General features: G+C 53.0%; 1 protein-coding gene across 1 annotated transcript in view; it reads left to right on the top strand.

Moving 5' to 3' along the window:
- Positions 1-1280: 1280 nt before the first annotated feature.
- The window catches only part of MEGF9 (multiple EGF like domains 9), a 49202-nt gene continuing 37720 nt past the window's right edge, over positions 1281-12762 (top strand). The window contains exon 1 of the mRNA XM_065853882.2: positions 1281-1747. Coding sequence (XP_065709954.1) covers positions 1417-1747 — 331 coding nt within the window. The 5' untranslated portion in view covers positions 1281-1416. The remainder of the gene's footprint in view (positions 1748-12762) is intronic.

Genomic DNA, 12762 nt, shown 5'->3' with positions numbered 1-12762 from the left:
AGCTGTGCATTCCCTCGCAGACAAGCCCTAAATATTGCTCTAGAGAAGGACTTGCAGCCTCGACCATGCGGTGGGTGAAGGTGGAGCCGTCTAATCCCAAACAGACACTCATCAGCACCTGCTGGCTCCTGCATGAACAAGAGACCATGCAAACACTTGCCTGGCAGTGCCACGCACCTATGGGCAGGGACGGGCAGCCAAGAGCCACCGTGTCGCCAGCGCTCGGCACCCTCCTGCAGCGGGATGCATGGCGTGCTTGCTGCCCATATGGTTCCATAGGGCCCACCCAGTCACTCCGGCACAGCCCGGTGTGCAGCCACGTGCCTTTGTGTTGATGGGAGCAGCGTTTTCCCCGGTGCACAAGGCTGGCGGCGCATGGCTGCGTCTTGCTTCAACGCGTGTGAACCAGCGATCACCCAGCTGGGTATCGTAAATAATTAATATGTGTGTCAGTGTGCTGCCCCCCTCGCTGCGCTGCCGATCGCTCCTCTGGGATGGGGGGATTTGGCCAAGGTCACGGCCGGTGTGTGGTCCCAGCAGGACTGTGGATGGGGGGCAGCCGGGGTACTCCCCAGGTGTCACCGTCCTTGTGGCTGGTGCCCAGGTTGCATCCACGCTGGGTCGGAAATGGCTCCAGCCCCGAGGATGAGCAGCACAAAGGGGAATGACGCTATTGCGGGTGTGAGGACGGGAAGTGGAGGTGGCAGAGGTGGGCAGGGTGACATGGACAGAGGTGGTTACCGGGGCCGTGGGGGTGACCCTCTGTGACCTGCTGGACCCCTCCGGGGACCTGCAGCAGTGTGTGCAGGGAGCAGGCAAGGAGGGACTCAGCTGACAACCTGCTTTGTGTCCCGCTGCACATCCCGGTGCCTTATTGTTTTGCAAAATTGGGGGGGTCAAATTTATTTTTTTAAATACAAATATAAAAAATAATAAAAATATGAAATGTAAAAAATGTATATTAAAATATTCTAGATATTTCAGATATTTTTATACATTAAAAAAGGAAGGCGTGTGCCCGTCCGTCCCCGCTCCCCCCGGGCTGCCGGGGGGCGCTGATGGGGGGGTTGGGGGCGGTGCCCCCCCCCGCCACTACCCCCGCCCTCACAATACCGCACGGTGGCCCCGCCCCCCGCTTCGCCCCGCCCCTGTGCCCGCACCCGACGGCCGTTGATTGGCTGTCAAGAGTTACAAAGTTGCCGTCAGGTGGGGCGGGCGTGGCTCTGATTGGCTGCGGCAGGCGCGGGGCGGGCGCGGCGCTGTCAGCCGGGCCGGGGCGCGGCGGGAGCCGCCTGCGGGGCGCTCGGAGCGGCAGCGGCGCGGCATGGCCGGCTGAGGCGGGCGGGAGCCGCCGCCGCCCGGCCCCGCTCCCTGGCCCCTCTCGGTGGGTGAAGGAGCGCCTGGATGTATGAATGAATGAATGGCGGAGCGCCGCGCCGCAGCATGAGGCGCCGCCGGCCGAGGACCGCGCCCGGGCTCGCCCTGCTCTGCCTCGCCGTCCTCCTGACCGCCGCCGCCGGGCTGCCCTCTGGCACCGCGCCGCCTCCCGAGCCCGGCAGCGGCAGCGGCGGCCCCGCTGAGGGCAGCCCCGGCACCGTGCCGCCGGTTCGGCCCCGCAGCACCGCCGCGCCCACCTGGGGCAGCGCTTCACCACCACCGCCGCCGCCTCCCACGGAGGAGGAGGAAGAGGAGGCGGCGGTGGCGGAGGAAGAGGAGGAGGAGGCGGCCGCGGGCAGCGGCCCCGCAGGTGAGCGGCCCACGCGTGTCCGGGGCGGGGGTGTCGGCAGCGGGGCCACCGGTTTGCTGGGGAGCGGGACAGGGCGGCCCCGTCCCTCCAGCGGGCGGACAAAGACGCGACCGGGGTTGGCATCGTAGGGGGGCGATGGGGTTCGGGACGGCGGTTCCCAGGGCCCCCTCCGGCTGCAGCGATCCCGTCCAGGGCAGGAGTGACCCATGGGGTGGGACCCCCGGGAGCATCTCATGCCTCAGCCCCTTGTGCCCGGTGCGGGGCTTGGGGGGCAGCGACCCACACGCAGGGCTGGGATGTGGGGCCGGGTGGTCAGCGTGGGGGCTCGAGGGGGCCTGGTGGTACAGGTGCACTGAACCCACACCATGCCAGTGGTGTTACTGGTGTTTTTGGGGAGCAGTGGGGCGGCTGCTGGCCCTGGCTCCCCAAAGCATCCTTTGCAGCAGCTGTCCCGGGCGTGCACCGTCCTCCCCACAGAGGAGCTGAAACACATCCTTCCCATCACCGTTGTATTGGGGCAGTGTCCACACTGTTGGACACTGGGCTCAAGCATCGCTGGGTGGTACCTTGGAGGTAGAGCTGTTCCTAGAGCACCAGAGCTTCTCCTCATGTCCCACCTTTGTGTTCCAGCAGCAGAGCAGGGTTAATGATAACTCAGCGTCTCTGGAGCCGATGTTCTTACCTATAGCTGAAGGTGTATTTGCAGCTCGGCAGGTGCTGGGAAGAGCCCGCACTAGTGCGGTACCCGATGGGTGTGCGAGAGGAGAAAAGAGCCGCAGGCTTGTTCTATTCTGGGAAAGGTGCATCTCGGTGCAGCCCACTCGAGGTCTGATCCTGCCCCTGTCGCAGCTGGGGGGCTTCTAGAAGGCTGAGAAAACACTATGGTGATGGGAATAAATGGAATTATCAATGACAAACTTGAGGGAAGAGATGAAGGGCAGCTGGAGGGCTGTGCTGTGAGCTGAAGTTCTCGCTTGGTGTTAGTGCTGAGTGATGGTGCTGCTTGCTCACCTGGAGATGAAAACACTGATGGTCTTCGATGCCAAGACTCCAGTTTACTTATAAAATAAGCATACAGTACTCTGCTAGAGTCCGTGGATGGAGCTTTGCCCACTTATTTTACCAGAGACCTTGGCTTCATTATGCATTTGCAAAGCTTTATGTTCAGACACATGCGAGTGCTTTCTTTTTAATTTTTCCTCCTTGCCTGGAAGATGTTTGGTTTAAGTGTGTTGAGCTTCCTCTGATGTGAAAGGGATATATTCTTGGTAGCTTTAGCAGTCTGAACAAGTGGATTAATCAACCTGTTTTATTTGGCTTGAAATATAATCAGCTGAAGACCTGGAGTCTCTTGTTTTCATACTTCAGTTCCATTGAGGTTTGTGTCTTTGCTTTCTCTGGAAGAGACAGAATGGCTTAAGATTAGGAGTTGCTGATAAAGGTAGGAGGGGTTGAGTTTTCTTAAAGCAAAAGCAATTTTCTCTGTCGTGCCACGGTCAGGCCCCATCGGCTCAGTGACTCCCCTGAATTGTGCAGCACGGCGCGACCCTCTGGGTGCCAAATAGGGGATGCTCGTACCTGCCCGGAGCTGTGTCAAGCACATATTTCCCTCTCTGACCTTGTGTGGGGTGTTTGTTTTCTGTCGGTGTCAGAAGGCATCAGTCCTCTCTCCCATCTTGGGCTGTAATGGTTTTATCAAGAGCATCCCTCTCGTACAGGACAAGGGACAAGTGCCACGCGAGGATATTGTGATGCATGAGGTGGTTGGTTTAGTGATGGCTTTGGGATGCTCTCAGATGTCCATGTATGATGCTCATATAACGTCCTTTTTACGTCTGCTGCCATATGAGGTGTCAGGGATGCGAGCTGGGAGGTTTTGTGGCTAATCCCAGTGCCATGGATCCTTGTATGGGCTGCCCTTCAGATCTCCCTCGGGAAATGGGAGCACCGATGATAACCCTTCTGCACCATCCCAGGGTGTGCTGAGTTTTTACTGAGGAGGCCAGCATCACCCTTTGAAATTTTAAAGTGCTAATTATTAATGAGTAGAACTGCTTGATCTCGAAATTACTCTCTGGTGCCTTTATGCTCCGTGATGGCCAGGGCAGGACCTCATAGGCAGATTATGTCTCCTCAAGCAGGCTAATTTGTTATTCATTAGTGTGGCAGGTTGAGATTAACCCTGGCTGATGGGGGCTTGCTGGTGTGCTCATGGGTCGGGTGGGTTTCAGGGCATGGGGGGGGATAAGGGGGCTTTTCTGTGCTGACCCCATCTGCTGAGAGCTGCTGGAGTCCTTTGCTCTCACAGGGCGTTAAGCACTGAAGACACAGCAAAGCCAGTAGGCACTGTGGTTTTACCTGAAACCCACCTTTTCCTTCAATTCAAGCATGTTTTCAACACTATTTTTTCAATTCAATAGGTAATTAATGCATTATATGCTTTATTGCATGAAACAAATGGGCCTTTTCTCATGCACAGTATTAGAAAGGCCTCCTTTAATGCTGATGGCATTATTACTGATAAGAAATTGGTGTGAGTCCCCACATTCAGTATTTGTTCAGTGCTACCAAGATTTAAATTCTGACTTCAATGGGTTTTTCTCGTTCTGATTTAAGAAGCACTTCAGCTGGTGCTGAGCCGCGTGCTCGCTCTGCTCCCATTCTCTTCCCTTTCCCAGTTCTGTGATGTTTATTTTTCTTTCGAAGCCTGCAATCCTGTTAAAATCCCAGATTTTGTTTTTAAAGAGAAGTAAATTGCTAATCCTCATGTTTGTGGAGACAAGCTTAGAAGTATCCCCTGCCTTATCGCCAAAGCCTCTAACACCCGCCGCGGAGACTCTGCCTCTTCCTTTTGTACAAAGTAGTCTCGTCTTAAAGCCAAAGCCGGAGCTTTGCTGGGGAAGCTGACTCGGGGGGATGCTCAGTGTCGCAGCAGAGATGCGGCTGCTGCGACCAGCGTAGTCCTGGTTGGACTTTCCCTGCCTAAAGAACAAAACTTCTCTATTCCACCCCTTTCTGTAGGGTGGTGCTGAACAATGAGTTTCTGGAAGGATGTTTTGTTCTGACTGTTTTCCAGCCCCAGGAACAGCAGGTGGGTGGGCTGAAGAGCCCAAACCTCTTTGTACAGCCTCGCTGTCCCCATGAGCTGCATTCAAACCCTGGCTTTAGGCATCTTCAGACCATATTAAGTGTGTCAGATCTCAAAAGCCGTTGCCTCCTCTCCTCCCCGTGGTTTCTGTAGTGTCCCATCTGGCTTCCTGGGTCACCAGGTCCCAGGTGTGACCATGAGTCTTGCTCCTCACCTCTGCACCTCCTGGGATGGGACAACGAGCAATTTCTGCTGCAACCACAGGAAATGCAGGTGGCCCGGTGGCTTGGAGCAGCTGACCACGGGAAGGTGTCCTGTGTCAGTACGGAAATGGGCAAAAGCTGAGTCAGGGTGTGCAATTATCCTTTGATGGGTCTCCAGCCCCAGGCATTGGGCCATCTCTTGCTGGGATGCTCGCAGCCCAAACACCACCATGGGTTGTGGCTGCGGCTTTGTGTGGGATTAGAGGATGGATTTGGTTTGCAAAGAGGAGCTGGGCAAATCCGCGGGGGTGATGGGGGGTGAGCTGGCTAATTGGGTGGGCACAGAGCAGGCAGTGAGGTGAGGAGTGGACCTGGTCGTGAGCGCTGGCTTCATTTCATCATTCAGGTGGAGAGCTGGAGGGTTTTCCTTTTGCACAGGGTGCAAGAGGCACCCGGGTGGTCCCTACAGCACCAGCAGACCTGTTGGAGGGGGAAGACTGTGGCCCAAACCATGGACCCATCAACACCCAGACCTTCCCACACCAGGGCTGTGTTCCTAGAGGGGCTGGGAGCTCTTAGTCCCGGTGGGACAGAGACAGCCAAGTTGCTGAAGGCAGTTTTGGGGCATCTTCCCAGTGCTGGTCCTTTGCAGCTTTGGGTGACTCCTCCTTACCTCTTTCCATCCAACCATTAACCCTTTGGTAGAGGTTTCCCACCCAGGTTTGCCCTGTGATCATATTTTTCCCCATGCTCACTGCAACACAGGACTCTCTCCGGGATGCACGTGAATGTTTAATGCCCTTGCAGCAGGTTGGGTTTCCAAGGCTGTGGCTGAGCAGTAGGTGAGGCTGAATGTTTGTGATGGAATTCTGCAGCCTTAGAAATCTGTCTCTTGAGGTGCAAGCACAGGTCCTGCCCTTCAGGGCTGGGCTCATACGCAGGGACCTGCTTGCATGCCCCTGCTCATCGCTTGGGCAGCTTTAGCTTCCCTTATATGAGGGCTTGAGATTGTGTTCAATGTGGTTACCAAGATAACTTGCTTTCAAAATGTCAGTGGGATTTACATATATATTTTTTTAAAGAAATGTAAATTACTTTACAGACACGAAGGCTGAGAATAGGGAATACGGTTGTGTTGCTTGGGATCAGTATGGGAGCAGTCAGAGTGGAGAGCGCCTTTTTGCAATCAAATAATAAATTGTGGGGTTTGTATCTTTGAGCTTAAAATAAAGGGACGTTGCCCACAGCAGAAAATGTCAGTCCCTTGCCTTTCTCCCTGCCTCCACGCTCCTGAGTCATTCTTGAATCAGATGCATCCAACTGTCCTCACTTGAGATTTTGAGATTCTTGGACTTAGTGATGCTCATAAAAATCGGGATCTTTCTGGGAGGATCTACAGAGCATCCAAGGTCTTGTTTGTCAGCTGCCCCTCTGCAGTGAACAGTGCTGGGATTTTGCTTTTTTTCTTGTAAATGGTAGCTGAGATTCGGACACCATCACGTCACTGAGCTGCACCTTAGAAAATACCACATGTAAAATAAGACCACTACTGCACGGTGTGTTGAAGTTTATTTGGATGCACTTGATAACCCCCAAACACCAGCCTGTGGCGTGACCCCTGCCAGTCTCTGCAGCAAAGCTGCTGGAGCACCAAACAAAGTGGTTTTCCTGAAGCTGTGTGGTGGGCGGGAGGTGTCCCAGCCCCGTGTGCTCATGCCAGTTGTCCTCTGCGCTCCGCAAGGAGGGTTGTGGTCCCCAGGGGTCTGGGTGCTGGAGTGTGACCAGGGGGACTCTTGCAACACAGACTGGAGTTTGTGTGGGGCACAAAGGTTGTGCCTGTCTGAAAAGCTGCGATGGGTTTCCCAGCTTGGGCTGGTTTTGTCCCTGGAGCATCTTCCCAGGGCTGTCTGCTGCTGGAGAGGTGGTGGATCATAGGATGGGTCCCCTCCCAACTGAGGAGGGGACCCATAAGGATCATTGAATCCAACTCAATGGATGCCCCATCCCTGGAGACATCCCAGGCCAGGCTGGACAGGGCTCTGAGCAACCTGAGCTGGTGAAGATGTCCCTGCTCATGGCAGGAGTGGCACTGGGGGAGCTTTGAAGGTCCTTCCAACCCAAAATGTTCTATGATTCTATTAATAACCCCATCCTAGAGTCCTTGTGCTGCTCCGGTGCAGCCATGGAGGTGGCTGCAGCATCTTGGTGTCTACCCAGATGAGCGGTGGTGACATGAAACCTCTCCCCAAGTCTGTCCCCGCCAGCTGTGCATGGATGAGCAGCATGAGGACAGAAACATCCAGGACTTTCTACACCTCGCAGCTGTGGGCAGAGAAGCGCAGAACAAGCTGTCCCTGAGGACATGAGTCTGCTGAAGTCAGGGGAAACATTTCGAAGTTGGGTTTTCTTTTGATGGGAGCCCATGGCCTATAAATACACAGGGCGAAGTCATTGTGCTGCTGCTCATGTTTGCAGAGCTAACGCCCGCTGACTGTCAGGAAGCGCTGCTGCAGATCCGAGGTGCTCGCTGGTGCTTCCAAGCAGCAGCCAAGATCTTAGCAGTGGTGTGATGCATCTGCCATCGTCAGAAATAAACTCATGCCTGTGCTGGGTGCTCAAGGCAGGGATTTCTCTTGCAACCATCTGGCTGGAAGGGAAGGCTCCTTCTGCTTTACCTCTGACAAGCACTTAAAATAAAACCAAAAAAATTGAAGTGTGAAGGAGCTGGATTGCTGTGCGGCACCTCGGCTGCACCTGAGACTTCGTTGAGCTCTTAAAGGAGGTTGCAGCAAGGGCTTGGGCTTGGCTCAGAGGTCCTGGAAACCCTCGGGCTTTGCTGTCCCGGCTCGTGCTGCGTGTCTGAGCCCAACAGAGCTGCCTTGTGCAGCGAGGCATCGCTCCGGGGGGGCAGAGTCTGGCACTTTGTAATTGGTTGGGGATATTAATATGTTTTATGAGCTACAGGCTAGATTGCAATCTAACCATCTGCCCTGCCTGGGGGGGGTCGTGTGTCTCCAGCACCCCAGGAGAGCAGAACCGGTTGCGATTCAGCCTCGTTAAATGGGCTGAAAACCAGGATTTCTGGTTCACAGGAAATTATTTGCTCTTAAAAACAAAATTTTAATTTGAGTTTTGAGTTGAGCCAGACTGAAATGAAATGGTTGTTCTTGCTTTACTTGTGCTTCCAGTAAGCTCTAGGGTCCTGCACTGTGAGGCTGCCCCATAAGATCAATGTCTGGGTTTCTCTTGGGGTTAAATCCATCCCCAGTGCAGAACTGGGGGCTGTTGGGTCCTTAGTGGGGGGAAATGCTCCCAAAATCCCAGCTGGGCTTGTCTGGAGGGATCTTTAATTGGATTAAAGCTTGTCAGTCTGGAAGCATTTTGACCAAGACATTCTGGACTTAAATAATTGAATTTTATTTGTCTGGACAGAACTTTTCCCCCCCCCTAATTTGATAGGAAACTTCCCAATGGTGCTGATCCTGGCTCCTCTGCAGCTGCCTCTCCTGGGGGAGCAGTGGCGGATGTCCCCTCTTCTGATGGGGATATTGACTCCCCAAGGGCTCCTCTCCCTGCTTCCCTACAACCAGGGATGCTGGAAAAGTGGTCCAGCTTCTCCTGCATCCCATCCGGCCGGGCTCCGGCAGCTTGGGGACAGCCTGGCTGTCACCCCGTGTGTTCACCAGCTATTTACAAAGGCAGTGAGCACTGCGGGGGGGGGATGCTGGGTTCACGTGGTCTTTCTGGATTGCGCCTAGCTGCCCATGAAGAATAGACCCTCTGAGCACGCTGCCGGGCGCTAATCAGCCGGGGACGGTTTGAGCTGCCCGAAGCGGCTCTTTTGTCAGAGCCTGAATTCCTCCTCTGCCTGATGCTCGCCTGGATCTTCCCATGCTAAATTCCTATCGCACTTCATCACGCAAAATGCAGTTGGGTTGTGATGCCGGACAGGCTGCCAGGGCTCGTGTTTGGCAATAGCTCTTCTCAACCCCCATCAGGATTTTTATTCTTTCCCCCCCCCAGAAAAGATTTTTAGGGTCCCTGCTCCTGCTGTATACACGGCTGGGTCCTATTTCAGTAAATGAGGAGCTTCCCCAGAGCTGCATGAACTAATGCGAAGCCTCGGTTTGGTCTTATGTGCCTTTTTTCTGAACACCTGCTGTATGAATTAAAATTTGCCTTGTAAATGTAAATGTAACCAATTCAGAGTCTGTGTATGAAGGGTGGGTGTTTGCTTTCTTGCCTGGAAAAAGAAAAAAGCAAAACCTCAAAGGGTTTGCTCTTGAGGCAGCTTGGCCATAAAACAGGAGAGGAGCCCAAGTTGCTCTTTTCTCCATTTTCTAATTCAGTTGCCCCCTGTCCTTATAAATAAGCCACCAGAAACATGACAAGGCAAGCATCTCTGCTATTTATAGCTCGCGCTGCTCCACATGCCTGTTTTAAAAATCAGCCAGCTAAATGGCTCTGCAGCCTTTCAGCAAAAGGCTTAATGACACAGGCATTCGATACGCGTGGGGAGATGGATGGATATTTAAAGGCCGTTCCCCGTGAGCCTGCAGCCGGAGCAGGTGGGAGGGGGATATTTCACCTGGGTGAAGGGGAGACCCTCTGGAGTCGCTTTGCCTCTGGGGAAGGGGCTCTGATTTAATCTGCACCCCCAGGGCTCACCCCTGCTCCAACCATCGCCATCCAGCCCCAGTGCGGGACTGGTGCCACTGGGGGTGCTCCCAGCCAGGTCGGTCCTCCCACCTCTCCCCTGCACCTTGGCTTTTCTGGGGGATTATTATTAGACAAAATATACATTGATATTCCCCAAGATTTTTTAAATCTTTATTTTTCAGCTGCATTAACCCTTCATTTCTTTTTTCTCCCCTTTGTGGTGTCACCTCTGTGTAATGAAGAGGCTGCCAGCCACCTTTACCCGTTTAACTGGTCATGCCACTTCTCAGATGAATCTACTTTATTCCTGGCAAATTACACTGCCAGAGTTTTCAGGCAGCTTTACTCTATTCTGATTGACTGGCTGACTATATTAACTGATAGTGCTGCTTGGGCTGCTTTGATCCTGTATTATTTATGGAAATGATGGCACATAACTCTGCGCAGCTGATTAACGCTGCATGTATTTTTAATGTGCTAGTTCTACTGTTTGATCTGTGCTAAATGATTATTCTCTGATGCGTTCCTGGGTTCATTTTGCTTCCTTATGAAAAGGATATTGAAATGGACTGTTTGTTTTGTTGCTTTCTTTTCCCCGGTGGTCTCATCTTGTGCTGGTTTTTAAGCTTCCACAGATCGTTTTCCCAAGCACAGCTCTGCTGCTATCACGTGGAGCATTTACACTTTATTGCTATTAATTTGAGCGTTTCATTGGTGGCATTACTCTAAATTCATCGCTCTGTGTGACGTTTTGGGGAGGTACAAGGTGGAAAAGCAACTATTCGAGTGATGCTCAATCCTTCCTAGTGTGTGATTGCTGAATCCCAGCTTGGCCGTGACTCAGGTCCGGCGACAACTGAATGAGAAAGAAACCCATTTGAATGAGAAAGAAACGCGTCTAAATGGGAGGAGGTATAATTAATATTTTCCGTGGCCCGTCACAGGATGCCTGGGACTGGTTGATATTAAGAAAATGACTTTAATTGCCAGGGAGGTGTGTGCTTGACGCACATCTTCCTCCTCCGCGCCGTGAGATGTGGTTGTGGTTGGGGAGGGACCGGTGGGCGAAGGTGACGCTTCATCCCGGGGAATACTCACCGCGTCCCCTGCACGTGCGGCTGGGACGGGCTCTGACGTCCTCCATCCCTCCTCCAGAATCCGCCCCAGCGACCAGACGTGGCCAACGGGGTGGAAACCGGGAGGCTGTTCCAGGAGGGACCATCTGTGAGCCGGAGGATCAGCATTTCCCTTCCCTGGGGGCAAAGCAGAGTGGGGGAAGCTGATTTTTTTTTCAATTTTAATTTATTTTTCCGCGCTGCCTTTTATAACACCTGTTTATTTTCGGGGTACACACAAGGGTTGTCTCCCAAGCCCTGCCCATACCCAGCATGTGGTCAGACACACCTGGGCGCATCATGCTCCAGCAACAACAGGTTTGTGAGGATGCTCTCAAGAACAGCGCTGTAAAGCTGTTGAAAACCTCTACATAAAGGCCTTTTTTTCCCTTCTCTGAACAGGGCTTTTTGTTAAAATCAGCAAGATGTATATCTTTCTGCAAAAGGTTCCTTTTCCATTAATGGACTTTATATTGAAAACAGTTTAAAGGTTACATTTTGTTCCTTCCCTCCAAATTTTTAAAGCTCATTGTTCCATGAAAAACTTCAATAATTCCATTTTCCTCCTGCCTTCTGTTTCAAAGACGACATATAGCAATACACGTAGATATTATAAGGTATATAATTTTATTTTTCCACCAGCTATAACTCTTACCTTTTGTCACTGGGAACAAAGCAAACATTATGGCCTGTTTTCTGGCGTTCTTCCCCTGCCCCAAAACAGAGACGTCCCAACCTGAGCTCTGCAGCGAGCTGCTTATTTGGGTGGAAAACTGAGGATGCGCCACGTCGGGTGCTGAGGGAAGAGGCAGCGTTTTTGGATACGGCTCCACAAACCAAACCGATTATTGGCAACATGTCTTGATTGCAGACGTGTGAGTAATGAGGCAGAAACATCCACCCCTTGGGTGCTGTTGATGGGGAGAGGAGCCTGTGCAAGGCACGGTGCTCAGGGCTGGCGGGGGGGGTGTTTCTCTGCACCCCAGCTACCCCAAACTGGAGCCTGACGGGTGTAGGCAGCTGGGCTGGGGTGCACTGAGGACCCCAGGATGTCCAGAGGAGTTGGAGAATCTACTCCAGGTTGCTCATCAAAACAAAAGGGTTATTTGAATTAAAGCAGAGCGTGCGGACCTGTCGGCTCTTGCCTGGGCTGGGTGTTTCCTCCTTTTGTGCCAATACAGGAGATGTCTTTGCCAGAGCCTCCCAGCTTGTGTTCTACCCTGCCATGGTCACTTAGTGTTTTTCTTAGTCCTTGAGGAAGGATTTGGGGGGGATTTTCCTTGTTTTAAAGCACCCTGTGTGACTTGGACGGGAGTGCAGCCATCCCATCTATCTCCCAGAACTTCCCTCCCCACCAGCGGCTGCATCACGTTCAGATCTGTCTTGCAAGGTTTTCCACAATGCCCCCCAATTCCCAGGCAGGGCTGGGGTGCCCCCGTTTGTGCCAGCGGAGCCGTTGGTCTGTGTGGCATCGCCACATCTCGGCTGCGGGTCCAGCTGGCGCGGGGAGCAGATGGGGAGGTGGAGCCGCGCTGCTCGGCCGGGTTTCAGGCTACGATAAAGCAAAGTGACGTAGAAAACTAAATACCTGTTATCAGAGAAAAGCAAACAGAGCCTCCACCTGCCTGCAGCCTTTCCCCCTTCAAGGGCAGGCTGCGTGCCTGGCGTGTAGCTCCCTGTAAAAGATGTTTTATTATTAACGTGCTTGCTTTGCCTTGGCTGAGTTGTTGAGAAATCCAAGCTTGACTCTAGATAATGAATGACAAACATTTGTCTGGACTTAACTATTTTATTCTGACTATTTTTTTTTCCCTCCTGGAAGTTTACAGTAAGTTGTCGACAGCGTGCCCTTTGACGTGGATTAGTGCTGACGCCTCGCAGTTGGATCTTCCCATCCTTTTCACGTCTTGGTTGTTCCTTTTCAAGCGAGGCCTTTGTGCATGTCTAATC

The sequence above is a fragment of the Patagioenas fasciata genome, chromosome 20 (genome assembly GCF_037038585.1).
Source record: "Patagioenas fasciata isolate bPatFas1 chromosome 20, bPatFas1.hap1, whole genome shotgun sequence".
Lineage (NCBI taxonomy): Eukaryota > Metazoa > Chordata > Aves > Columbiformes > Columbidae > Patagioenas > Patagioenas fasciata.
The sequence above is the reverse complement of the archived record's forward strand: the minus strand, read 5'-3'. Positions and strand labels throughout refer to the sequence as shown.